Source organism: Lathamus discolor, chromosome 3 (assembly GCF_037157495.1).
Source record: "Lathamus discolor isolate bLatDis1 chromosome 3, bLatDis1.hap1, whole genome shotgun sequence".
NCBI lineage: Eukaryota > Metazoa > Chordata > Aves > Psittaciformes > Psittacidae > Lathamus > Lathamus discolor.
Window position 1 is genome coordinate 40,149,567 of NC_088886.1, and position 27,572 is coordinate 40,177,138.

A 27,572-nucleotide genomic window follows, 5' to 3' on the forward strand; every position below is an offset into this window, starting at 1 on the left:
ACTGACAAACCACCCGCCCGGCTGGGAGGGAAGGGACAACCACGGGCAGCAAGCAGAAGGTGAGCTATTATCATCACTAGGGTGACGCTGAGAACAGCTCATGGAAAATCTTAACCTAGCAACACATCTGTGCACTTATTTGCTTTCTGTCTAATTATTTCCCAGAAGTGCGTAATTAGTGAGAAACTAAAACTCTATCCACACTAGAAAATTCTGGTTAATCTATTTCAGAAGAGAAGTCACAAATTATCTGAAGGGATGATTAAAGTGAAACAGAGTGGCCTCAAGGCCACCTTAGCAGCTGCAATGAGCAACACCTCTGTAACTGGCATGGACTCCTCCCTCAGCTGGAGACCCAGGGAGTGTCAAAAACCATTCCTACAGACCATGGCAGCTGCCCCCCGACTCCCTTCTCATCCGATTTGCTGTCCCAACAATGAGAATCTGCCTCCCCATTCAGAGACATTTGACATGGTGGGTCCAGGAGATACTTCCGCTGGTTTTACAAGGGGGGTGAAACCCAGCAGCTCAGAACAGGACAAAAACCAGGGTGGGAGACAAGGCACTGCCAGGACCCAGCTCCCACATGGGTGCCACTGGAGCAGTGGCTCAGCCATCCAGCCTGAAGCACTGCATGGCCCACAGGTACCCAGTGATGACCAGGAACTGAGGATCAGAGGCTGCAGCAGCTAGCGGCTCACATCCCAAGGAAACTCCCAGCTCCTGCAAGAGAACCATACCGGGACTCAGGTCTAACCCAGCAGCTCCCTGGAACAGCAGCACCTGAGCTCCAATTGCAGCTGGGCTTCAGGAGGAAGAGACAAGGGCACTGCGCTCCTTCCAGAACACAGAGGCTGTTAGGGGCTTCAACAACACAGACACAAGATTAATGACTTCAGAAAGTAGGCTTTTTATGCTTTTTCTTTCAGTTGCAGTTCTAAGAATATCCATCAGTGACTCAAACAAGGTACTTCACACAGTAAATGAGAACTCTTTATTTAAATTAACTTTCCTGGTTTCTATTTAGGACAGTAGAAAGGCCCAACTGCTCCTCTCTTCAGAATGGTCAAGGAAAAATCTCTTGAACTGGCCAACACAACTTAAAGAGCAGCTGACCTTAATTTTTACTGAAGTCACAAAACAATGTAACTACTCTGCAAATAATTTTGCTTATATAATTTAGTATATAATGCACTGTTCAACTCTGCCATATATTCTGAAAAATATACAAACTTGCTTTAACCACATTAGAGATATCTGCCAGAGACCTGTCACTTAACAGTTTAGGACAACATCAGACACTCCTATAACTTCATTTTAAACTACAAAAAGAACATAAATTCATATAAAATACAACAGATTAAACAAACATTTTTTTCCAAGGAAAAATCAGGTATCAACTCAATCTGCGATCGTGTGAAACATGAATATAAAATAAGTTACAGTTAGTAATGCCTGCATTGCTGAGCGATGAACTGGTCGAATGAAATCTTAAAAAAACTATACAGTATTATTGCACTCCGTGACTGTGCAGGACCTGGAAACACGCCAGCACTGAAACAGCTCTTTCATTAAGTTTTTCTCAGGAGGCACAACGCGGCTGCGAGAGAAGCATCCAGTCTGTACTAACAGCGCGCTGTCTTCAGTACAGGCCTTCATGGGTCTGCGCCGCGCTGCCTTTGGAAATTGCCACTTAATGCCTGGAAACGGAGACACAAGTGTTACAGTCGGCAGCCACGCTGGCCCCGCAAACTGCCCCTGACATTGTCAGAACAGAGCAGAGGCGGTTGCTGTATCTTGGGAGAACAGCAGCCAGGCATGCTTCGGGTTAGAAACCTGAACTACCAGCACTGTCCCTTGGGAGGCTGGAACTCATAGCAAGAGAGTACTGTCAGCATTTAATTCTGGGGGACCTCCCAGGGATATCGTCAGAACGCTGCGTAGTTAGCTTGAGCTGACAAGGAGACACTGAAACACAAAGTCACTGAGCTTCACTATCAACCCCTCCTCACCTCTAGTGTTACTTCCCACATGGAAATACAACTGAAGGGGTTTTTTGTTGCCATTCTTCTAAAGCCATCCCATTAAATTAAATTCTACATAACAATCTTAGCATGTTTTGAAAGCTTTAAAGTGACATCAATCACTCTGCAAAGAACACTAAGACCCTCCAAGTCCATACATGCAGGATGCTGGGTTTCAGCAAGCCCATATGAATGACAGGACCACCAAATGTTTTAATATTAAATAGTATTTTAAAAATACAAACCAACTTACTTCATATTTAAGATGACTTTTGCTAAATTACTAGGACAAACCAGACTGAGCTAAACAAACAATGTCTGGAGAACACTGTCTGCAGGAAGCAGAAGTCAACTGTTTCTCATATTCCCTGCACAAGGTAGCAATCTCTCCAAATTGCTCCCCCTACTTCAGGAAGCCTCAGGAGGCTTGAAGCCTGAGCTCTGTAGCAGTGAGAGACAGCAAAGTCAGCCCTGGGTGCACAGCATGGTTTCCTGCAAGGACCGAGACTGCCTGCAGGGCTCTGATAAAGCTGAGCGTCTTTGGACATACATCTCCCTTTGCTATGCTCTTGTTCACGCAAACACAAACTTGCAGAAGCAAAACCATAGTAAACAGAGCTCCAAAGGAACCTGTGCAGGTGTCTGAACAGAGCCAGGTCACTGACTGCTACAGCGGGGACCAATTGATCAGTCTGGTCATCATCAATGAGATGAGCTGCAAGATGTCAGCTGACTGAAACAGCAGCACAGGGTTGGTCACCTGGGAGTGGGGCCTCTGTTGGCAAGGCAAGGCCAGGGAACCCATGTCTCATGCCAAAGCACTCTTGTACAGCAAAAACCTGCAACACAGCCAACCTATACACTTCCCTTCAGTGGTCTCCTAAGGGTCAACTGTCAGGTGTTGCACCAAGACAGTCTTTTTGTAGCACATCAATGCTCCAGAAGAACTGTAAGCTAAACAGGTGACACAGGAACATGGAACTGGTTTGTCATAAAATATGTGAGCATGGATGTGAACCCTCTCCTCCTAACAGTCAAGGACTGTTTGCAAAGGGTTAAAACAGTACAGCGCATGGTTGGGAACAAGAAAATACTCTACTTTCTAGGGTCGTGCAATTCAATCAGGTTACAAGCTACAGAGAAGTCCTTTGCACACAAGCTATTTTAAGGCACATAATGCAGAGTGTTTTCCAGTCTCAGCACAATACTGTTCACTAACTTAAGGCCTTCTGCATGCAGCAACCCATCAGCTTCTGCCCAAAGGAACACCAGCTTCCAGTTTTGAAACAGGCAAAACCTCCCACCAAAACAGTAGAAGCACACGCATCAATTTAAAGTCACTAGAGCTGGCTCTCCAGCAACAGACTTTCAAATGAGCAGGTAACAGATTCAACATTCAGTCTGCAACACCTGGTCCCCGTGCCTGAGCCAATATACAACTGGTGACTGGAAGAAGACTTACAAGAAGTTTCAGTGCTGATAAATGGGGCTATGATCGATGATGGGGCATTGACTCCATGTGCACATTGAGCTTCATTTCGTTATCAAGAATTTGTACAAGCTGCTGCATGGAAGGAAGGTGGCCAGACTCTAGCTTAGACCACACCGGAACATCTACCACAAAACACACAGAGGGGAGAAAAGCACTGTTATGCTGACAGAGTCAGAGAACACGTGGGGCTAGTTCAAACATAAAATTAAAAAGATCTAGGAAGCTATGCAAGTCAGTACTATAGTATACTGAGGAAAATATCTGCATCAACAGCACTCTAAACCCCTGGCTATAGTAAAGGCTGGATCAGCTAGGAGAGTAAGAGTCTAATGCTTCAATTTAGAAGTACACCATACAGATTTAGAGATTCAAAGTATGCATTGACAGAATTCCTAAGAATAGATTAGTGAGTGGCAAAACAGCATACTGAGATTTTAAACCATCACTAAATCTCTGTGGGTCTCATTTGTCTTCATCTCACTCTGGCTAACATCTAAGCCTGACCCTCAGAAGTTCTGCTTACCACGATCTGGCCTGGAAGGTTCCACTCAGAACAGCTGCAACCATTATTCCCAACCCCAAATATAAAAGGCAGCAGAGTCCATAAACAGTTAAGGGTAAGCACAGAATTCATTTCTGCTGTTCACAAACACTTACTCTCTCAAACCTCCATCACTGCTACAGCACTTCATGAACCTGCACTGAAAAATACAACTGTGGTCTTTGACATAAACCAAAAGCCAGATTGGAACCACAGTGTCCCAAAACACAAACCAGAAACATCCAAAAGCCCAGATGTGACTGTTCACCCTGGGAAGACTCTGATGTCAATTCTAAGCTGAGACTTGGGAGTAAAAGTGCATTGAGTTCAACTACTTTGATGCAGTACAGTTATCTTTAAAAGGTTTTGCAGTATATAATTTAGAAACTACTATATTGAAACGCACTCTGCACGATCATAAACTGAGGTTAAAGCACAGAGCTAGATCACATACTTGCACATAGAGCTTGAAAAATTCTGTACTCCATCAAGCTTATATAATCTTTACAATTATAAAATTATTTGAAGGTGGAAGGCCTGTAAACTCTTAACCTGAAAAATCAGTATGGCGATTCACTAGTACTGAAATCTGGGAATAGCAATGGATTCAATAGGATTGCAAGGCTAAAATACATTACAAAACAGAATAGGGAAAGCGCCTGATTAACAGTAGATTATACTTCCCTAGCTGATCATTTTTTACTTAATGCCCATCACATGTAAAAAAATAACATAATACTATTATTCCAAGTGACCAAGCTAGTCAATTTTTACTTAGGTGTTTTAAAATATATGTAACTGACATCTGTGTGAACTGCTTTATGACTTCTATGATTTTCATAATTTGTGATAGTGAACACCTGAAGTTTCAAAACAGATGGTAATTTCCACATCCCACCATGCTTTGAAATATACCCCTTTTCATAACACCATCCCTCATTCTCTGTCTCCCTCCCCAGCTCTCACAGTCTATGTGTATACATACAGCACAATGAGATTCCCTTAAACAAAGTTCTCAGCTCACCATTCAAAGTTATTTCAAATGCACCTGTTGACATACACTGGTTCTCAATCATGTTGCTCAGGAAGAAGACCATCATACAAGCATAAACCTAGGAGAGAGCAGAGAGAATCCCAGGTACTTCAGCCGTGTGAGCCACAGCTTATTTCATTCACTCCTAACAAGCTCTGGCAGTTTACAGGCAAGTTAACAGTCTTCCAATCACAGACACATCTTCCTTTCATCCTCTTTTCAAAAAGATCGTGTGAATTGCCTTCCCTAGACAGGTATCAGCACTGCTCTGAAACCACTCAGCTCTGATTCAAACCACATTACATCTTCTCGCTTCTTTCCTCCACAGATCCACATCCTTTGTAACAGCCAACATGCAGAAGTATGTAGCTACAGTGGCACTTGTAGGATTACACACAACGGTTCCTACACTTTGCCAGTCACTGTCAGAGTTAACACTCCAGATCAAAGAACCGCAGGGAGAGAGACAAACAGCAGCTCAAGCCAAATTGCATTTGTTCATAAGAACTGTTAACCCTCGAGCATTTTTTCCAGCTCATCATGTGGAATTTTCTTTTGTGCACTGGTGCCTCAGGATGATACAATGCAATCTTCAGCAACACAGCATCTCCCTCCAGTGCCAGCACCTTTACAATTCCCTTTTCAGGCACGAGGGCACATTCACAGGGGTTACTGCAATATTGAAAAATCTAGCACAGGAGATCAGTCAATTCCACAGCCAGCCTGAGTAGTGCATTTGGCCCATTTAATTAAACACGATACATTGCAGCTTCTCTACATTCGAACTAACAGGTTACAGAGACCCGTTGCATTGGGTAGCCCAGTTTGAGGATCTGTTCACCAGTAGCATACATAAAGCAATTATAAATTGCTTTTGTCCAGTAGAATAAATCTGGAATAAGGTCACTATAGATCAGAGCACAACATTATTCTGTTAGCATCACCAGTACTGACTCACAGAAGTATTCATCCCACAAGGCACAGTCTGTTATGCCCAAGTATGTTCTGCAAAAACACCCACAAAATTGCAACTTCATCTTCCTAACCACCACCTAATTGCATGCCTAATCTATTATGAAGTCTGATGAAAGCAATGACTACAAAATAGTTATGAGATGATAGAAAAAGGAAGCTGCAATTTTAACAGCAACAATACAGGCTTGAAACTTTACTGTTGTGCCCTAAAAAAATAAGATCTTTTATCATCTTTGTCAGCAATGTTAACTTAAGCTGTCCCTACTGCAACACCATCAGCTTGGAAAGAGATGCTGAGAATCAAATCTGGGTCTGTCAAAAATATGAAGCACTACTATTAAGAATAATTATGCTACGGTAAAATTCTCCAGTATATTTGGTTACAGAAGCCTAAAGATTCTGTTAAGGCTGCAATGAACAAAAGTTGTCAGTAAGAATTGTGAAGTACTCCCACAGCACTTTAGAATTAATTCTAAAACTGCTTTTCCAAAAATCAAAGAAGAAAGTATACCATTTACCTTATTTTCTTGGCCCCACTGCCAGATGCTTGGAGCTTGCATGCCAAAGAAAGCAAACGGATCCTTGCCAACGATTATTAAGCCTATTAATACTAGTTTGAAGACAGACAGGAAGGATGCTATGTGCCTATCAAAAAACAACATATAAAAGTGACTTAGAAGGTTCACAGTTATTACTTCACCACTTCACAGCTGTAATTCACCTAATGGAAGAATTTTGACAGTGTACAATTGGTTTCTAAGAAAATACAGAGCTTTTCAAGTAAGGTTATCTCCCGGGGAAGGGGTGTGGATGGAAGAGAATTAAGAAAACATCCCCCCACAAAAAAGCACCACACCTCACCAAACACATGCACGCTCAGAAGAATACCACTGATACCCTTCTGTACACCAGGCTTGCAGATGTTTTGGGTTTTCTTCCTCCTAGGCAGACCTCAAGCAGAAATTTGCTTTCAACTTATACTTGTCCAAAATGGATAATACATTTAATTTGCTAAAGAAGTTGTCCCGTATTAGAGAGAAACTAACTTGAGAGTGACATGTACTTCTTCCTCATATTTTTCTGGCAGATGCAGAAAACCCCACAGCTTCTTGTAAGAATCACACCTCAAGCCAGACAGCAAGTTAACACTGAGGTAGTCAATCTTGTAACATTCTCACCATTGTAATTATTACAGTAATTAGGTCAAGGAGCAGTTCAGGAGCTACCACCGTAACTGTGGCATCACCCCTCTACCACATACAGAGTGGTTTAAAATAACAGGAAAATCACTATCTTAATTTTGCCTTTTTCCAAGTGTTTTTTGACTCCCCCTACTGCCCAGACTTTACTTGAGGACATCCTGGTAGTCCTTCTGGTGAGGTTAGCACTCCCCTGACTTAGATGTTAAAATCAAACTCTTCCCTTATCTCACGCCTTAACTTATTACAGGAATTAAGTCACCAGGTACATAAACATGAGCGACAAATGTGAATTTATGTCCAGATACATCATGTGGAAAAATCTGAAAAAATCACTGTGGAAAAGTCAATGATATGATTTAGATTAGCACACGACAGGCCTCACCATACAGGTATCCAGACAGTAATATCTGTATGGAAAAGTAAGGTGGCTATCTGGAATGTAGAACATAACCAAGCTTGTATGCAATCATAATGGGAAAAAAAACCCTTAGTTTCTATTTTCAGTATTATTCAAGTGTAAATGCTCATGTTCACCGTTCACCACACTGAGCTCACATACTCGAAAAAAAGACAATTAGTACTGCTGGTCATTAGCTTACCTATATATAGGTTGAGGAAGGTAGTTCTCCCCTTCAATTCGGATGTCAGGGTACCGCTGGCTAATAACCCGCATGTACTCCTCAAACACCCGCCTGTAGCCTCAGGAGACACTAAACACAGACAGGGATTGTCACTGAAACTGAACTGCTGCATGTTGAAGTCGCTGCTGAACTGGCAACGCCAGCACTTGCGCTGCTCATGAGCCGTTCAGTTTAAAACGAAACTAAAACTCTTCACTCCAATGAAGAAAATTGATCTGCAGCTGAGTTACACATCCCAAACCCTGGCACCTGGCTGGACACTTGGCTTTCCACAGGTTTGTTTTCACAGCACAATGTTCTGGCAAACCCCACTGCGCAAGGAATCGTGGGTTTTCCCTGTAGGAAGCTGACACAGCCTGGACTCTGGGAACCACAGGGAATGTTCCCGTTCCTTCCAGGAGCGGGAAAGGGTCTGTTCCGGTCCCCAGCAGCTCTGCCCGTCCTCAAAGGACCATGAGGACACGGTGACAGGCGCTGAGGTCTTCGGGGGTTTCCACAAACAGGCTACACATGCTAGAACTACTTCACTCCTCCTGCTGGGGCCGGTTCTGAGCAGCCAACACCGTCAGTAACGTTCCCAGAAAGACGCAAAGGTGTCTGGTCTCCCCGACCGCTGGCAACAGCCATCAGAAACCTCTAAAGCCCCCTTCAATCCAGTCTTGGCTAAACTACCAGCTCCTCCTACACGCAATCCCAAGTCACGGGTTATACGGAAAGGGCCTCACAAAGAAGGGTTTACCGCGGGCCACCGCCTTCCCGGTCATTTCCCAAGCACTAAAGGTTACCGCCGCCGCCCGACCCCGCGCAGGACGCCACCGGGAAGGGAAGGGAAGGCCGGCACGCGGGGGCCGGTGCCTCCGCCGCCCCCTGCTCCTGCCGGCCTGGAACGCGAGGCCGGGCCGACCCCGGGCCCTCCCGCACCCCGCTGTCCCGTCAGCCGCGTCCCGCCGCCGCGCCGCTGAGGGGAAGATGGGGGAGAGCGACGGGGAGGAGTAGGCCCGGTCCGCGCCGCCATCTTGCCGGGCGCCTCACCAGATCTGGAACTTGAGCAGCGGCCCGGTGGCGTAGGCCATGCGCAGCTTCTTGGCCGGCAGGCCGCCCTGCTCCGCCGAGCGCCCGCCCGGCAGCGCCGCCAGGGCCAGCAGCAGCAGCAGCACCACCCGCATGTCGCCTCCGCCCGCAGCCACCGCGAGAGCGCGCAGGCCGCCGCACCAAGATCACGCGAGCGCCGCCCGGCCCCGCGCAAGCGCCGTCTGCCACTCGACGCCCGCAGGCCCGGCCCCGCCCCCGGGGGCGAGGCGGAGGGACCCGGGCCAAGTGCGCCCGGGGCTCGTCAGAGCGTGGTGGTGTGGAACGCTCCGTTTTCATCAGGCAAACGTTAGGTGACAGTGAGCGCCCGCCGGCAACGCCGCACCAGCCGCAGAAGCACGGCGGGCAGCAAGGACGCTGCTCCCCAGCAGCGGGGCCCGAGTGAGGGGAGCACCGCGAGCGCTGCGCGCAGCGCGCCCCTTGCCACCCCTAGGGGACAGAGGCCGCCACTGCTGCCCCGAGCACTCAGCGCTGCGGTCTGAATGGGCATGAGTAAAGCAGCAGAGACGGGGGAGTCGGAAGAAAGGAGAATAAAAATCGGAGTAAAAAAGGTGCAAGAGCCCCTAGAGCAGCGGCAGCAGCTGAAGCCTCGTTATCCTTAGCAGTGACTTACTTTTGATAGTAATACAAACTGGCTGTGGTAGCACAGACTCTTTGTTTTAAAACTCTGCACTTGTAACAAAACATAAGTACTTTTATTATTAAATGCTCTTTATTTTTATCTACATCTTTTTAAACATAATAAAGCTATTAAATGCGTAAACCTCATCACTTGCCATCTTCACACCCAGAGAAGGAAAAGAAACTAACAGGCTGCTTCTGGGTTTTTCAGGCTTTGAGAACTTAATCATGGTTTGAACAACGGCAGAACTGGCTGATATATTATTTGTTACTCATTTACAGTTTCAGCTGTGCACAAATCTTTAGGAAAGCTTTGTAAACGGCAACTGTGCAACAAATCCGTGGACTTTTACATCCTCAGTCATTTGCTGAAACATTCTATATGTTCAAGTTAATAAAAGTTAAACTTTGCATGAACTTCATGTTAACACTGAATTTCCGTGAAGTTTCAAAGGCCCAATTCTAGGTCTTCCAGTTCCTGAAGGAGAGCAGTTTCTTTCTGAATCTTCTCCAACTAGAACAAAAAAGCACAAGATGTCATAGATATATGCAACTTATTCAACTTCCATTGTAAAATAAGCTATGTCTTAACAGTACCTGATTCTTCTCTAGCTGTTTGCCAGCAGCTGCTTGTTCTTTCAGCTGCTCAATTGCCTTTAGTTTCTGTAAAAAAAAAAAACAACAAAAAAACCCCACACTAAACACAAAGATATTGATGAGCCAAGAATAGAAAAAACAGTCTTAGAAGTTCCTGCACTTGCAATTGCCTGATTTACCAGGAGGCAGGTCTCAATCTGGAAGGCACATTTCATTTAAGCATCCCCAGATGCTCAATCCAGAATTGTTGGGCATTTCTTTCAAGAACAAAACCTAAAGGACAGAAGCACTTCCTAGTTTCTGAAACATAAACACCATGCATTATCTCCCTGAAGGGCTAGATCCAAATTCAGAAATACCCCTCCACTATACTAACCCTCTTCACCACGCATTTTCCTCAGAAAGCCTGGAATATTAATCCCATCAGAGACCATGAAAAGCTGGAAGCAGACAAGAGAAAAAAATCCCTGATGGGTTATGCAGAAATGGGAGATTCTCTAGCCTGAACCAAACAACTCCCACTCTGAGATTATTTAGTCCAAGAATTTCCAGGATTGGCAGTGAACTTTGGCCTCATACCATTTAGCAGTTAGGGAAGAAACTGAAACCACACAGCATGGTTCCCTTCTCAGATCCAAAATCCAGTAAACAGGCAGCCCACACAGCTGCTTTCTGAGCATTAACACCTTTAAGCTACCCCTGCCCCTTGGCTGTGCGAGCTGCAACAAGTGTTTGTGACAGGACACTGGAACACTTCTCCATGCACCTGGCTAAGGCTTCTACACTGCCACCTCTGGTAAGGTCTTTAGCAGCCCAGCAGGCGTTGACCTCTCGTGTTCTACCAGATGGAAAAGCAAAGGAAGCTGGTTTACAAATTCAAGAAATTACCATCTATGTAAATGCTGAGCTCAAGTCACCTTATATAATCAGGCTCGATCTTACAGACCACCTTTGTAGGGAAATTTACTGTTTGTTATTCAAAAAGAAATCCCCTTACCTTTTTTAAATTCTTTATCTTCTTGTCAACTTCAGGATCTCCTGATGTAACCGTAGGCATGACACTCCGTGGTGCATTCTGTAATGCTGAGGACTGCGTAGAATCCTGGTTTGCATCAGCTTTGGCCTCCTGCAGACAAACAGACTAAACACATTACCTAGAAAATATTTTTGATTACAAGGGGACTGAGAAATGTCTTTAACAATTTTGAGGGATCCATTTAATATTTCTTCTTTCACTAGTCTGCTGCTGTACTCCAAAATTTGTGACTTGCTTTGATGTACTGCATTACCTATATATGCTTTCCACAGAAAAAGGGTTATCAGTAACAACTCACATGCTGTTTCTTGTTTAATTTCTACTTCCTTAAGATATCAACTACACGCTGCATAGGGAAATGTCAGTAAAGATGACAGGACAAACACATAAGCAAACATTTTATAAAGTAGACTGGTAGGTTATTGTCTCTGAAGCAAAAAAAAAAAAAAAAAAAGAGCTCAAAACCAGTGTAAGAAATTAAAAATAGTTTTAAAGAAATTGTTGTTTCCCAAATTTATAGAAATTTTAAGGCTAATATCAAAAGCTGATTTTTATTTACCTAGACAAAGAACAGCAAGCAAACAGGTGACACAGAACAGGCTGTCTTGGATCTGCCCTGATAACATGCCTCAGTCCTGACCTGCTGGGGGACACATCAAAGCAGCAAATCTGATCTTACCTCTCATCAGCACTGAAAAACACTCTGCAAACTAAATGAGGGTAGGAAGTCAGAACTAGTTAGTCTTAACGTTGGTTTCAGCTAACATGCACAGCAACTAACCAGAGCTGTTAATTTTATCCTTTTGTACCTGCTTTAGTCCAATTAAAAAGTCTATCACCCTCCTCACAACTTGGCACATGCAAGATGTTGAGGGCTCTCTGTGCCACTAACAGTCACTGCTCTCTGAGACTAACTGTGAAAACTAATTAATGTTATCCTTGAAATAACTACTTCTGCAGTACCTGTTTAGCAGCTTTCTTTGCTTCATGTTTCCTTTGATTTTTGAGAGCTGTTTTAGAGAGTGGCTTATCGCTGCTTCCTGGCTGCGGTTTCATGTTCTGAGGTGGCTCATCCTCATGCTGCAAGATATGCAAAATTAACAGTTAACAAAACAACTGCTCCATGTTGGCAAGTGTGTCAGTACAAAAAGCCTAACAGCCAACATGCAAACCTACTTAAGTCAATATTATACACAAAGATTATGGGTTGCCCAGGGAGGCTGTGAATGCTCCATCCCTGGCAGTGTTCAAGGCCAGGCTGGATGAAGCCTTGGGTGGGATGGTTTAGTGTGAGGTGTCCCTGCCCATGGCAGGGGGGTTGGAACTAGATGATCTTGAGGTCCTTTCCAACCCTAACTATTCTATGATTCTATGAACCATAAAGGAAGAGGAAGGAAAAACAAAGAAAGAAAGAAGAGTTAAAAAAAAGGTATGTGCCTTTTTGAATAGCAGAAGGCAGTGTGAAAGGGTTTTCAAACTCACCTATTCTCAAGTTTGGATGGGACTACCCTGTATATTCTACAGATTTCATGGATTTCTGTTGAAATAACAAAATCAGCACATTTCCTTTTTTTTGCGGGGGGGAAGGCGGGGAATAAAAATCAAAGAGGAATAAACTAGCACAAAATGACTGAAACTTGGCATTTCGATTTTGCTGTCACTAGGAGTTTGAGTTAAAAAGTTGTCAAGTAAGGAAAAATGGGTTGCTGGGACGGGTGTGTGAAAAGAATGGACTGATGAGCCTTTTGGGATTTTTTTTTAAAAGATAACTCTTAATTTAGGAGCTGGACTGTTTTAATGCCCATGACAAGACTTCTTGCCCATGTGAGAAAACAGAATCATTTTATTTAACACCTCTTTTCTCTACTACTTCTGTTAGTTGATAATTTGTGAAATCAGACATTAGCATGACTAATCAATTCCTAACAAGCCAAGCAGCACAGGGCTCAAAACCAAAGCTCTCAAAGACTTAAGCATCAAGGCTGCAACTGTTAAATGTAATTAGTGGCTACTCAGCCTACTCTGAAAATGTGCAGAGAAGAAGCTAATTAGACAAGTAGGTCATTATACTGAAACCTATTTAAACTACAGCCTTGCTAACAAGTAAATCCCTTTCTGGCAAGTAAATTTACCTTAAAAAACAAACAAACAAACAAAAAGGCACTGTTGGGAGGAGAGTCAACCACCTGTCTAGCTGAGTTTAGACTGGTAACTGGTAAGCCAGGTCACCCAAATCTCAGGCTTCTTTTAATCTTAACTAGACTGCAGAATTTCACTGCAAAACAAATCTGCAGTTTATTGTTCTCTAAGTTGTAGAGAGTGTTTTTAAAGTTTGTGAACAACTGTGTAAAAGGACAGTATTTGGACCAAAGAAATTCGTGTTTTCTAGCATAGATTCTTGCAAACAGTGAACAAAGTATCAAAGAAGATTATCAAGAAAACCTCCCATAAAACAGACAACACTGTTGTCAGTCCAACTGTTCTCGCATCCCTAATTAAAAATACAGACAAATTTGAGGCCAAGTTTCAAAGACGGGCAAAGCAATGAAGCTTTGGTTCATATATGACACTGTCTACTTACGAGCTTGGAACTTGTTACAGGTTTGTTTCTCAGGGCTGGAGGCCTGTACGCTTGGGCAGGCTTTGGCTCAGCACTGGGCAATTCGCTAGGAACCGCTTGATATTTTACTGCTTTCGCTGGGAACACCCCATCCGGGAAGGGCTGCCAGGAAACTTGCCACATTTCTTCATTTGATGAAACTTCGTAGTTGTGTAATAGAGAACCAGTGTAGTGCCATATCTTGTACCCATTACTGACGCGCAGCCTGGGAGCACACGTCGCTGTTACAATATGTTCCCCGTCAGGACACCAAGCAAAGTATGTGGAATCCGAGGCTACTGGTTTGGAAATGAGTTTGTAGTTTTTAACGTCCCACACTTCCATCTGCCCCCTGAGATTTCCAAATCCTGCTAGCACTAGGATGTGTCCATGGGGGCTGTAGTACGCAGCATTGCGAGGACCGGTTCCAAAATCAAACACAGGGTCACATTTCAGATTAAAAACTGTTGCTTTGGCAGGCATAAAACCATACACAGCACAGAACTCAACAGAATTAGGGTTCCAAACAACATCATAAATAGGACCATTTTTTGCTAAAGGAAAAGGAAAAAAGGCAGCTGTTGTTAGGGGATTGTATCTTTTCACTGCAAGCAAAAATAAAATCAATAGCGACTCATAACATCGTGCTTTGCTAAAATGCTGTGATCTAATTATTGACAGTGAAAATGAATTCTGCTGATGACAGAGGTAAAACCAACATTTTATCTTCTGATAATTTTACTTAAAGTGCAACAATAACTGCACCCATTCCAAATTACCTCTGCAGACTCAGCATCAGCACTTCAACAGTAATCATACTTTTTTCATGTAAAAAAAATCCTGTACTATTTTCCTTCATTATTCAAGTATGACCTCTCAGGACCTTCTCAAACTGTCCCACTGGAAACCTGCAAAAACCAGGACTTTTATACCAGCTGGATGCTAGTTCCTCTTTTTCTTATTCTAAGAAATATTGCATAAATCAGCTTTGTAAACCTAAGTAATATTGATATAAGTTATCTTTGGACCATGTTCATGCATGGCATTTTAAAAGACAGATTTTAAAGTAAAAGAGCATACAAAAACTGCTTTTACACATAATGATTAAAACTTGATATTGTTAAAAGCTATTCCAGCAGTTAGAACATAAGGGGTTACTGAAGAATGAAGAATTAGTGATGGAAACTCATCTAAAATATATAGGTGTAAACAAAACACATAAGTCATTAAACTTTTCATAATCTGGATATCTTTATCTGTATTTCAGATGTGCATTACTGACAATTCTCAAATCCAGACACTGACGCGGAATATCAACTGACTTAAATCGTCCATTCCTGTTGTCATTCTGAGGCCTCATTACAGCCCAGTTTCTAATCACACTGTCTGTGGGGTTTTTAGATGGCATTAATCAAATGCAACTGCAGAGACAGAGGTCTGCCAGAAAACTCCGTTTGTGCATGTTTCGTGACAGCAGGCAGCTGGAGAGATGAGGGCAGCTTTATACGGGTTCATGCAAAGGCTGCAGCATGAGCATGGATTAGTCAAAACCAAAAAGCCCTCTACAAATGCTGATGTGAAAAAGGCTTCAAAACTGAACCTCAAATGCAAACAGAAGATACAAATCCACAGGAAATGAGGCACCACTCACTCAGAGTGCCTAACACTTGTTTTGTTGGGGAAAAAAAAAGTTTTACAAAACAGAATCAGTTTAGATGTGTCCTTGAAAAAGAAAAACTAAATGAAATGGAAACTAGTTATAAACTTCCTGTTAAATAAAGACACATTGGAAATAAATAACTTCAAAGGGCAAAGAAGGTTTTAAGAAGCATGTAATCAAACAACTACTGTTCTAAATCCAGGAAACTGCTCCAAAGAGATTCTAGATACTGAGTTGTAATCCTGATTATTTTTTTCCAGTGAAGTTGGCAACAAAGGTAAATGGTTCACACTACTTGCTACCACAAGTTTTGCTAAGAAAGGCAAACTGGACACGTTCTTCCAGTTAGCGCTATATTCAGGAGAATATGCTCACAATCCCTCTACAGCCACTTAAGCATAGATAGTCTACATCACCCCATCCCCAGTGTTTCACAGCAAACTACCCTCTCCATAACCCCAAACAAACCTGGTGTTTAACATAAACAGCAACACCTTAAGATAATGAAAAGATATCACCATGCAGAAAATGAATGAACGGACTTCCAGTTCAAATAAGATACTGAAATTAAGTGCATCCACTTGCTTCTCTCTAACATGTCATTTTTGTGTCTTGGAACACTTTCCAAGACACAAAATAAAGGATTTCTATTTGGAACTAAATGGTTTTTTAAGGTCCCTTCCAACCCAAACCATTCTATGGAGTCTACAATTCTATTTTCCAGTACACTTTAAAAAATTGCTCTCACCCCAGTTCCTTGAATAACAGTATCAGTTGCACGTCTGGAAGTGCAGGTAGGATTATTATGTTTGGTAACGTACCTTCGTGCTCGTTTTGGATTCTCAGACATTAAGATGCCTCCGTTGTCCAGGGGTTTCCTTAGCAAATATGCACAATCCCCTTCCTGTGCACATGAAATCCCTCCCAAGCAAATTATTTGTACATACTAACTGCAAGTGTGCTCTCTGCCATTGACATTAAGACAAGTATACTAAAGACAACAAGATAATTCAGCTATTAAAAAGGAAAACAAAACAAAAACCAAACACCCCCATTCCAGAATGGAAAAAAAAATCTAGTCAAGGATTTTTTGCTAAGAGTAGTTCTTTTTTTTTTTTTTTAACGATTACTTCATTACGCTAACAAGAAAGCCCTCATACATTAAATGAAAGCTGGTAAAGGAATTCTCACTATCAAAAGCTGTAAGACAATACAAAACTGCCCAAGAGATACTTACGCAATTGCACAACTGCACTCTCTCCGTTTGTTGCAATGTAGTGTAGAGTCTGCTCCCCATAGTATGAAGCACCTGTTTTATCAACTTCTGTACTAGCTATTACTAGCACAGCAGTGGCTAACAGCAAAGAGACACAATTACTTCAATACAATTATGGCAAATTATATAAAATATTTCACAAACTACCATGAACAAAGATTCACTTGTTCCAAGATTGGTTCGATTATGAAGTCTAATTAGCTCCTTGCATAACAGTGCTGTTATCATTCTCTTTTGAATTGATTTTTCCTAAGTATTAGGAACAAAACAAATATCTTCTTTTCTCCGGCAAAAAGTGTAAGTCTGTTCATTCACCATTCAATTACGGGAAAGTGAACATTCTTTTGCAGCCATGAATATATATCCACCTGACTAAGGCAGAAACTGAGCATCCAGATCAGCCCTTAAATAAAATGTTTTATTAACAGCTTTTGTACATATATCCATTTCATCCAAAGCTGTGTAGCCACTTGTGGTCTCTATGTGTATGTAACACCCTCCCTGCATTCCAAAAAACATGAGTTAAAGTGGTTTTTTACAAAATTATTCTGAAACAGCTCACTGCTAACAAACAGCAAAGCCCACAGAGTACTGTGCAAGTCACCCCAATTGTGATACATCTGCATACATACTATTATGCAGATTAAGAACAGTTTATGCTCTGCTAAAAGCTTATGTTTACAGTCGAAATACAGCCTAATACATCATCACAGGATGCAAAATTTAATTTGAATTTACTATCCAACTGCAAATTTACCAACATGTAAAATATTCTCTGTTACAATACAGAAAATCATGGAAGTCAACACAGGAAAGTTATGAGCACCTCAGGGTATTCAGAACTGTAACCATAACATTGTATTAGCATTAACAGCTATCTTCAATACTAATGTACTTCCGCACATGCAAATTAAAAGCAAAAGCCACACAGTAAACAAAGTAATTAAATCCGAAATATGTGAAATATAAAAAGGTTAAATATACAGCTGTTCTACCTTTTTTGTTCCATAGCATTGTCACCTTATCAGCTTTAAAGAAGCTCTTATTGGCTAGTGCAGACTGAGGGCCACCAAAGTTGGGATACTGGTACAGTCTAACGAATGATGGTGCACCTTTACTGCCTGGAACGTATACTGCAACCTAAAACAAAGCCACAAGACTTTATTGCAGATTATATTCTTGGTAGCACAATGTCTATTCACTAGTACTAGTGGTGAAATCTATTGCACTAAATTCAAGGTGATTTTTTTTAAGAAAACCAAGAAAAAATTGTGAAAGAACCTCAGAAGTACCTTGGTTGGCTGCGCTCCTGGAGATAACACGAAATCATTCACCTTCTGCAAATGCAGTTTATTTGCAATAGTGTCTGCAACAAAAAGCCACAGGTGTTAATCACAAAACTTGTTAGCCTAGATTACTTCACTATACCTTTTTATGGGTCTGTATCATGGATAATAAAACCCAATATATATAAAGGATTTCTTTTACCAGGCAAACAGCCATTGCTTTCATGTATTTTTATTTACAAATCCAACTTGAATCAAGCCTAGGTCTGAAAACCAGTATTTAGTATTTGAAAGTTCAAACAGCAAGGAAGCTTTTGAACCCCAGGTGAACACAGCTCATGTCTTAAACCAGGCACAGAATTCTTCATCTCATCTGTGCTGACTTCAGAGGAAGCAGTATCAGTCACATCCAGGTAACATGTACCATCACAGAGCCAAGGGTTTTCCCCTTCAGCTTTACTGGATGATTTTTCCTGAAAGGAAGCATTCATAAAGGCCTGCTCTGTGCTGGACACTGCCGCTTTCCACAGACAACTTATGGGAAATGCATCTCTCAAAATTAAATGAACATCAGCAACCTACAACCTCATTCCAGCACATTCCATGCTTTCCAAGTATAGGTTTGTTAACCTCAGCAGGGCTAATTCTCAGGAAACTGTCTCTCTCGCAGGCAGTATTTTTATACAATAATTCTTCTATCAACTATATATTTAAAAGAAAACAAAAAAACCCGACAAACCACACCAAAACCCAAAACCACACACCACTGCCTCCCGGAGTTTTCTTTTATTCCTTTAAATTTTTGTTCTAATTCATCTTTTTTCTTCCTGCTTTTTTCTTCCCTTTCCCTTTTCAACCTCTATTGACTCCAAATATTCTACTGCTAGACATAAACTTTCTTGAAACCAATGCTCTAACCTCATAACTTCATTTTTGCCATTCATATATTTTCTAATGGACAATTTTTTAATAGTTCATTGACAGAATACACATAACACAAATGAGTAATCACAGATCACATCCCCTATTGACAACATCCTGGACCTCATTAAATGAGAAACAATCCAGAATCAGGCCTAACTGAAAATTAAACACATTTTATATTAGAGAAGCCTCTGAAAAGATAAACAAGATGAAAACATACTTCATTAAAACATAATGATTCTGAATGCCAAATCCAAATAGAATGTAGGCAATATTTAAAATAAAAAGTGAGCAAAAGAAGAAATGAGGGGAAAAAAAAAGGAAAAAAAGCAACACCCAAAAGAAGACGCATATATAGAATGCAATAAAATGTACAGAAATACTTGCGTACTGAAGTTATTGTTTTCAAAGAAGTGAACTTCATTGTTCACATTCCTGGCACAAATGCTTTCATCATCTGCCCAGCAAGGACACCTACATTTAATGAAAAAAATTAGAAACACCGAATGATGCTCATCTTTACTAGCGTATGATTTTTTCTCCTCCATTTTTACAGTCGAGCAAGTTCAAACATGATCCATGATTCAAAATGACAAATGACATCTGCATAGTAAAAAATACACAAGCAGACTTAGTTATTGTCTCCCCAGCTTCCTCTGTGGTGCAAAATGATAGCGAATTTATACTAAGAAACAATTGTAACTACATAAAAAGATACCTATGAGCACAAATAAGCTAGTAGCAGATGTATTTTAAAATCCAACACCACACTAAAAGCTCTATTTACCAGATCAGATTTTGGAAACCACATTTCTTTGCAAGCAATTAGTATTTGTAAATGTTACTTACCAGTTCTGCATCTTTTTCTGGATGAAAGATTTTAAACACTTTCCAGTTTTCACATCATGAAGTTGTAGGTTGGGCACTCCTGCTGTGCCATCTTTAGCAGCTGCAACAAAAATATGCATTACAGTACAGTGGTCTCTGGAGATTAAACCTGCTTCACCAGGATGACATTCCACCTCACAATTCTACAAGCAACTAAGCATGCATAAACCTTTTACAAGAACCATCCTACCCCCTGAAGGACTAAACCCTAAACTGTCAATTGCTTTACCTATTAACATAAGTCTTTCTACCATCTTTCAGTCCGCAGAAAGAACAACATTTTTAGGTGAAGGGCTTCTACTCCCCATTATAAGAGTAGGACCACCAACACTAGCACAGCTTTTGTAACGCATACTTTTTAATGAAAACCTATCCTCCTGGCAAACAATTAAGCTGTTCTCCCCTCCTACATTGTTTTCGTAAGGATGAGATGCATTTTGTTCATCAGGATGAAGTTACAGCTCTATCTGCAAGCCATACAAAATGGTTCTGCTGGTTTTAAACTCCCTATACCTTCCTACTTATCTGGATACTACATACAGCCTGCCTATTTCTACCACTGCCCCAGAACAGACCTCTTAACAGTTCTCTAACAGTCCACAGTTGGCAACAGTTCTGTCACTTGCGCTGCCCTGTCTTACCGTACAATCTGTCCCAGATCATGTCCCACACGCTCAGCCTATGGCCAGCTCCTTCTGTTGAAAGAAGCACCCTCTACTTCAGACACACAACTTGGATGAGCCTGAGGCTATCTAACTTAGGAACATAAACTCCACAGAGAGGGAGAGGAGGGAATAAAGCCTTCTGGACAATAGAGAGCACTCAAGTCTGCTATGCCTCATGGAGAACATGACTACTGTGAGTCAGCTTGCAATTCTCCTTGTCTATAAATGAATATAAACCATTTGAACAGTGTATTGTTAAAACGTTCTTTGCACTAAGATCAGCTAGCCATTTTTAGAAATGTTATTTACTTTAATAGAGTAATTGTTAGTACGTGCACTTAGTTTTAGTGTTTGTAACAACGGCTAATAGCAGATGCTTTCAGAACATGGCATCGCTCCCTCCTCCACTATATACTTGATTACCCATATAATTTTCTGTACACTTCCTGTACTGCTCATTTAGCCAATAAATATACTGCAGTGACAAATCAGATAACGGAAAGCCTGCAAACCAAATTAAAACATGAAGTTACCCCATGTATTTGTACATCTGGTAAAATACTCACTTGTATAGGCCTGCCACGTTGCCAGAACATTATTCTTTGGTGAGAATTGAAGGCAAACTGCCTTTGGAAGATCAAAGGAACACAGTAACTCAGCACTGGTGACATTAACAACATTTACTCTGGAACAAAAATACGTTATTTCAATAAAACATGCTTAAAATACTTCATTAATAGCCAAGGTAACTTTCTGCATATGACTCCTCTAGATCTGTCCCAAATTTGGCCAATGTAATGAAGTTAGAAGAGCTTTTTTCCCCCTCCTGCTTTTACTAAATTTTTGCAAGAATACCTTTTAAAACTAGATACCCAACAGGAACTAAGTGAAAGCACTGGTCAAAATATATCACATATTTTTTCTGCAATACTTAAACTCTAAACAAAAGACAAGATACATCCCATCCATAGAGCCTATCCACACCTCCACAGTGCTGAAGCTGAGCACAACAGAAAGATTCTAATTGAATTAAAACACACATTTATCATACATTTTTTAAAAGCCTTCTATCTATAAGGATACATCATGTATGATTTGGGCTTTTTGAGACTGGGGATGCAGGGAGACAGGGACAATAAAAAGCAAAGGTCAGAGAGCTGAACAAACAAGGTCAAGCAACATCTCTGAATGCTGTGTATTAAAGATCCGCCACATATGGAATCCAAAGAAACAAAAAAGATCAAATCGAGATGCTTCCAAGTCACTGTTGTTCTTGGAAGCTGCATTAGGAACCTTTTTCTACCATCTTCCTAACTGCTTCCTCTCAGAAATGAAGATGGACAGCCCCCAAAACAAAGAGGCACAGCAGGATAGGAAAGATTTGCTGTTTGGAATATTCTCAGTTAAAGTGTGGGTACCTGGATACACAACCTGGTTGTCTGAAAAACATTTTCCCCCACAAACATTTCCTGGAAATGGATGTTTCCAACTGACAAAAATTAAGTTTCTAATGAAAAATATTTAGGTTTAGGTTTAAATATTTTGCAGAACCAAAACCAAAAGAGAAAGCAATGAATCCTACATCTATGTTACTTACTTAAAATGGTTACATGAAATTACTAAATACTTTTTCAACCTGTTAGTAAGAACACTGGCATATCAGAAGAAGCCTTATCTTTACAGCAGCAACCCCATGATCCACTCTTACATAAAGGACTATCTCTAGGGAACTCTCTAATGCACTGGGTCTATAAAAAAGGAACCTTATGCTGTTTGTATGCAAGATGCATAAGTTCTTCATCTTCTGTGAACTTTACCAACAGATTAATCCCAGAAAACCAGGTACTACTGTACTAGGAAATATGAACACAAAAAGAAAACCTAAATAAAGCTTATCCAGATTCCACAGGAATGGGTGCATTATAAATGTAAGAAAACAGTAAATATTTTATCAAATATTCAGGAAATAAAGCCACTACAGCAAATAATGCAAAAATAAACTGAATTTAAAGCATGTATGCAAACACATAATAGCAATAGTCTTTACACAGACAAGAGTAAATGGGGCACAACTGATCCTGTTTAATGCAAACTAAACAATTAATATAATAAAATACACCTACTTTTCTCCATTGCACCAGGCAAAGAGGGAACCATCCTTGCTAAAAGCAACAGCTTTGCAATTTTTCCCAGAGTCCCTAAAGAAGTAGGAAATGCACGTTAGGATTCAGAGATACTGCGTAAGTTAAGGTATTTTTAACAAAATAAAAAGCAACACACCAATTTCCCTGCTGCACTTCTGAGTAGCACTTTTTAACAGTGCAGTCTACTCTGCAGTTGTTCAGTGACCATGAGAAGTCAGACAAGCATAAAGCCTTCAAAACCATCAATTTTCTGAACTACCAGTAAGCAAAAAATCACTTATATTTAGACGTTTTTCAATTCTACAGTCTACCTTTACTTTTTAGAAAATAATTTCTTTTGTGCAAAAGATAAAAACTAGTGAGAATAACTGTACCTTTGAAAGGCTGTGTTCTCTGTGAAACTAGGTGGCCCATTCACCATATAAAGCCCTTCTGATCCTCTCACTGGAAGAGTGAAAAAATAACTATCATTTCAAATTCAGAGAATTGCCCAAAGCAAAAGTTTCTTCTAATCTATGTATCTTGAGATCTGCATACACTTTTTCCCTGTTTGCATTTCAAAGTGAGAGAGAGGGTTGTAAGGAAATTCAGAATGTAACACATGCCGAGGCTCCTGGCTCATCCATGGCAGCTGCAGGAGTAAAACACAGGACAGATGCATGAAGAGACAGAGTTGAGCTATTGCCCCAGCACCAGCAGCTCCAGCACACAGAGCACCGGCAGTGGAGGAACCAGTCCGATGGACACCGCTGCCAACACAACAGCAACCAGCCAGCACTTTGCCAGAGCCAAGGACAGAAGCGGAACAACTGCTGCCAGTCGCAGCTTTCCCGCACCTACAGTCATGCAATCAGCTCCCTGCTTTGACCGGCAAAGCCCTGCCGGGGCAGCCTTCCCAATGGAGTCAGTCCATGAACCAGCTTGTCCCTCTGTAATGGGAGCAGAGGTGCCAGTGCAAAGAAGGGACATAAGCACTGCCAAGGGCGGCAGGGCAGGGCAGGATAGACCCAAATCAGGTGCATGGTGGAGGGGCCAATGAGGGGGGCACCCCTAGGGCTACCCAGCCCACCCCTGCTTCAGGCGGGGAGGAGAGTACCCCCAGAGAGGGAGATCCATGGCTTCTCTAGGCAGCCTGCACTCCAGGTCAGTCTCACAGTAAAATAGCTTTTCTTATGTTTAAATGCAATTTCCTGGATGTCAGTTTGAGCCCATTGCCTGTTGCCCCATCACTGGATACCACAAACCAAGAGTCTGGCTTCATTTCAGAAGATGACCTCAAACTACAAAAGAGCTGCACCTGCTTAAGGATTGGATGACACCTCATCCTGAAATGGCCGATGGTGACAGCTCTCAACCCTGCTGGAGGAAGCACTTTCCTACAGCCTAACTTGCAAAAGCTGAGAATGCTCCATCGCTGCAAGAGCCACTCGAGCATCCTGCACAATGGAGTTGAAAAGAGCTGCCTCAGTACATGTCGAAGCGAGGATTAGCTGTTTGAACTCAGGAACAGCATTTGCCAAAGGAAGATTATGTTGGGCTGGGTTTTTTTTGCTGACATTGGGCAAGATCTGCCCTGTTGGTAGTTTCAACATTGAACTTCAACTAGGAAAACAGAAAGCATGAAAGAAGTATCAGCACAAAATGCATTTCAGATTTCATTTTTTTTCACAGCCCTTGCCATGCTTATGGCACTAAAAACCAAGAAATTAAGATGGACTCATGCAAAACTGTGCAGGTGGGACAGCTGTATACAGATTGTTATATATGGTTGGTGTTCTTTTCAGGTAGTCCTATTACAAGCACATTAGAATTCAGAGTTGAACCATGAAACTGGCAACTATTACATAGGTATTAGCTGCGCTTTATGTGTTTTCTTGGTGTCCTGAGGTGACAATTTTTACTGTCAAACATGACTCAAGAAGACCGATCAAGAAGCCCAAGCTGCAGGCTCCGCAGCTGTGTTATCTGAATGAAGCACTGCGGCCAGCAGCAGTGCAGCAGGAGGCCTGGGAGCAGAATGTCAGCACGCGCAGGCGCAGCAACACCTAGGACAACCGTGATGTCTGCCACCAAACGTCCCTACACTGCTCTTTGGAGCTGTCCCTTTAACTGCTGAGAGTTCTTACTCCATCTCTCATAGCACTTTAGAAATTAACAAATGGAAATCATCATAAGCAGCAGTTTATTACATGGGAAAATACTGGTTTGATAGGTTTCAAACCTCCACATGCTCTGTGGCCCTTTACATCCCTAGGGGTACAACATACCCCTAATATACTTCAAGGGTATGTTTTAGCAATGCTTTAAATATGACCCATTAGCTTCACACTCCTGCCCAGAGTCTATTTCCCAGGTCTTTGCCAGGCTGCCAAGAAAAATCAAGATCCAAATTTCAGATCTAAGTTACGGACAGTAGCAAGTAGTCCAAAACCCACCCTGGAGAGCTGCAGGCCCCTGTCACACCCATGCAAAGATAAACATGTTGGCATTTAAAGCTTAGGAAAACAGGAAAATAAAAAAATCAAACCCCTTATGTTATGGGCAACTTCAGAAGTGAAACAGAGAAAAAGAACTCTCGAAAGGCACTTCCCCACAAAGCGCAGTGAGCTATGAGCTCCACCCGGCTGTCGAGCGGGTCTGACCCCGGCAGGCCGCAGCCCTTTTCGCCGCGGCCCAGGGCTGAGTCCTGCCCTGCTACACCCGCCGTCCGGTCCCTCCAGCACAGCACCTCCGGGAGCGCCTCCCGTCATAGGCCACACGAGGCAGGCAACCAAGGCAAAGGAACGAGCACGTTTTAGAAACCCAAGCAGCTCCCCCACGGCCGACGAACCGACCGGGCCAGAAGAGAAGCGTGCCCGCAATGCATAGGCACGGCCCGGCGAGGCACTGCCGGCCCCCGGGAGCGGCGCGGGCCGGGCCTGGCAGGCAGAGCAGGGCCCCCAGGACTCGGGGCCGGGAGCAGCCACGCTACAGGGAAGGGGCCCTGCGGAGGGCACGGGGCGCCCGGCCCGGCGCCCGGCCATGGAGCCCGCTCGCCGCCAGCACCCCAGAGCCTCACGCTCGCCCCACGACCGCCACCTGGTCCCGACGCACCTGCCAGCAGGGGCGCAGGAGGCGCCATCTTGGCGCGGCAGGTTTGGCTTCGGCTTCGGCTTCCGCTTCCGGGTGAGCGGCGACCCGGCCACCCCAGAGACGTCCACGTCAAGCGGGGCAGGGCCGGGCGGGGGTGAGGGCGCGGGCGCGTGACGCGGCGCGGGCCCTTCCGCCCGCCGCGGCGCGCGCTGCCCCGGAAGCGGTGCTGGCGGGCGCGCGGGTTGGCGGCGGGCGGCGGCCCCGCCCGCGGAGGCGCGTGTTTCCGGCGGGCGGTGCAGCGCGGTGCTGACGCTGGCAGCGGGCGGCGCGCGGAGCTTCGCGAGGGGACCGGCGGCCGGGCCGTCCGGCGGTCGGTCGGTCGGGCGCACCATGGTGGCCAAGCAGCGCATCCGCATGGCCAATGAGAAGCACAGCAAGAACATCACCCAGCGCGGGAACGTCGCCAAGACCTCGGTGCGCGCCGGGACCGGGCGGGGGCTGGGGCTGGGGCGGCAAGCCGGGGTGACGGGCGGGGGTGACGGCGGTGCTGTGCCTGCAGAGGACGGCCCCGGAGGAGAAGGCGTCGGTCGGGCCCTGGCTGCTGGCGCTGTTCATCTTCGTGGTCTGTGGATCAGGTAAGCGGGCGGAGCGGCGCGGGCGGGCGGGCGGGCCTCGCGGAGAGCCCGCTGCGGCCCGCCCGCTTCTTCTCCGCGAGAAGCGCTGCCGGCAAGCGCTTCCCTCCCCTCCCCGCTCTCTTGCAGCCATCTTCCAGATTATCCAGAGCATCCGAATGGGCATGTGAGGGGCCCGTCACCGGTCGGGGCCACCCGCCCCCGGCGCTGCCGTGAGCTGCCCCCCCCACCCCCGGCCGGCGCCCTCCAGCCCCACTCTGTGCAGCGGCACCGGCCACATCGCATTCCAGGTCCCTTCACAGCCATTCCGAGTTTTCTAGCCCGTGCCACAGTGCCTTGAACAGCACTACATGTACAAAGCAATAAAAGTATGTTGTTGATCTACAATCGTGGACCTCCTTATTCAGTGAGGTGCACGGTCACGTTCTCTGTGGATACGCTACGCTGTACACGATGTAGATACTTAGGAGTTGGCACCTGTCATGAACACCGGTTTGGAGATCTGTTTAAGTCTCTGTGTAGCTGGAAATGATTTTATTTAACGTTAGAAGCCTGGATTTTTATAGGAGCTGGAGTACAAGTTTGAAGCATGCTCCTAACGAAGCAGATGGTTCATGCCACGTCCTGCAGCTTGCCAGGCACATCATCCTTTGTACACGTAGAGTAGCCTCACTGCAGCATGTGGCAGTGTGCTAGCGCCTAAATGCTTCTCATAACGGAAAACTTTATCCTACACCTCTTGTCCTAATACATACGCAGTGCTTGTTTGTATAGAGTTAGTGGGTGTTACTTGGTTAGGAAGCGGCGTGACCAAGCAGCAGCTCTTCCTGGCATAACCTGATGCTGAAGCTCCACAGACTGCTGGAAGGCTCAGCTGGAGCTGTCACCACCTGACCGAGCCTCCCCAGGCTGCGGGTTATGACCGTTCTGTAAATACTTCTTGGACAGCGTTCAACACGTGGTGGTAGTTTTGAATTTTACAATATTGTATGGGAATGTTTCATGCAGGCACAGGGACCCTGTGCCCACAGTTCTGCTTTTATGTGCAGCACTGGCAGCGTGTGCTATGTCTTGCAATATATATTTAATCTTATTTAAGGTAAATCCTGCTTTTAACTCGGTTTCATCTAACGATGGATCCAGTACTTAACTGCTGCCCTGGAAATGAACGCAGT

General features: G+C 43.6%; 3 protein-coding genes across 4 annotated transcripts; 1 reads left to right on the top strand and 2 right to left on the bottom strand.

Moving 5' to 3' along the window:
* Positions 1-971: 971 nt before the first annotated feature.
* On the bottom strand, positions 972-9,159 carry SELENOT (selenoprotein T). Of its 2 annotated transcripts, XM_065674777.1 has the most exons (6): positions 8,941-9,157; positions 7,867-7,977; positions 6,584-6,710; positions 5,082-5,169; positions 3,487-3,638; positions 1,612-1,700 (listed from the first exon to the last, which is right to left on the bottom strand). In XM_065674777.1, the coding sequence occupies exons 1-5, from the start codon at positions 9,072-9,074 to the stop codon at positions 3,514-3,516; spliced, it is 585 nt and encodes a 194-aa protein (XP_065530849.1). In that variant the 5' UTR covers positions 9,075-9,157; the 3' UTR covers positions 1,612-1,700; positions 3,487-3,513. The 2 variants fall into 2 exon arrangements, with proteins under 2 accessions (XP_065530848.1, XP_065530849.1); XM_065674776.1 differs by lacking the exon at positions 3,487-3,638 and having other exon boundaries at positions 972-1,700; positions 8,941-9,159.
* Positions 9,160-9,687: 528 nt separating this feature from the next.
* Positions 9,688-25,920, bottom strand: EIF2A (eukaryotic translation initiation factor 2A). The gene is made up of 14 exons (XM_065674775.1): positions 25,787-25,920; positions 23,068-23,137; positions 22,673-22,747; positions 21,116-21,234; positions 19,846-19,945; positions 19,388-19,470; positions 18,079-18,152; positions 17,782-17,926; positions 16,748-16,864; positions 13,833-14,404; positions 12,215-12,331; positions 11,213-11,341; positions 10,216-10,281; positions 9,688-10,132 (listed from the first exon to the last, which is right to left on the bottom strand). The coding sequence occupies exons 1-14, from the start codon at positions 25,812-25,814 to the stop codon at positions 10,067-10,069; spliced, it is 1,761 nt and encodes a 586-aa protein (XP_065530847.1). The 5' UTR covers positions 25,815-25,920; the 3' UTR covers positions 9,688-10,066.
* A 113-nt stretch (positions 25,921-26,033) lies between these two features.
* Positions 26,034-26,784, top strand: SERP1 (stress associated endoplasmic reticulum protein 1). Its single transcript, XM_065674778.1, has 3 exons — positions 26,034-26,239; positions 26,325-26,400; positions 26,527-26,784. The coding sequence occupies exons 1-3, from the start codon at positions 26,156-26,158 to the stop codon at positions 26,565-26,567; spliced, it is 201 nt and encodes a 66-aa protein (XP_065530850.1). The 5' UTR covers positions 26,034-26,155; the 3' UTR covers positions 26,568-26,784.
* The last annotated feature ends 788 nt before the right edge of the window (positions 26,785-27,572 follow it).

What these genes read in the sequence shown, in the direction of transcription:
- EIF2A (XM_065674775.1), bottom strand. Translation starts at nt 25,814, where the DNA reads ATGGCGCCTCCTGCGCCCCTGCTGGCAG. An exon ending in GCCTGGTGCAATGGAGAAAA is followed by an intron (nt 21,235 to 22,672) that starts GTAGGTGTATTT and finishes TTTTTGTTCCAG; the next exon opens with AGTAAATGTTGTTAATGTCA. An exon ending in AATGCTATGGAACAAAAAAG is followed by an intron (nt 16,865 to 17,781) that starts GTAGAACAGCTG and finishes CTTTGCTGTTAG; the next exon opens with CCACTGCTGTGCTAGTAATA.
- SERP1 (XM_065674778.1), top strand. Translation starts at nt 26,156, where the DNA reads ATGGTGGCCAAGCAGCGCATCCGCATGGCCAATGAGAAGCACAGCAAG. An exon ending in GGAACGTCGCCAAGACCTCG is followed by an intron (nt 26,240 to 26,324) that starts GTGCGCGCCGGG and finishes CTGTGCCTGCAG; the next exon opens with AGGACGGCCCCGGAGGAGAA. An exon ending in CTTCGTGGTCTGTGGATCAG is followed by an intron (nt 26,401 to 26,526) that starts GTAAGCGGGCGG and finishes GCTCTCTTGCAG; the next exon opens with CCATCTTCCAGATTATCCAG.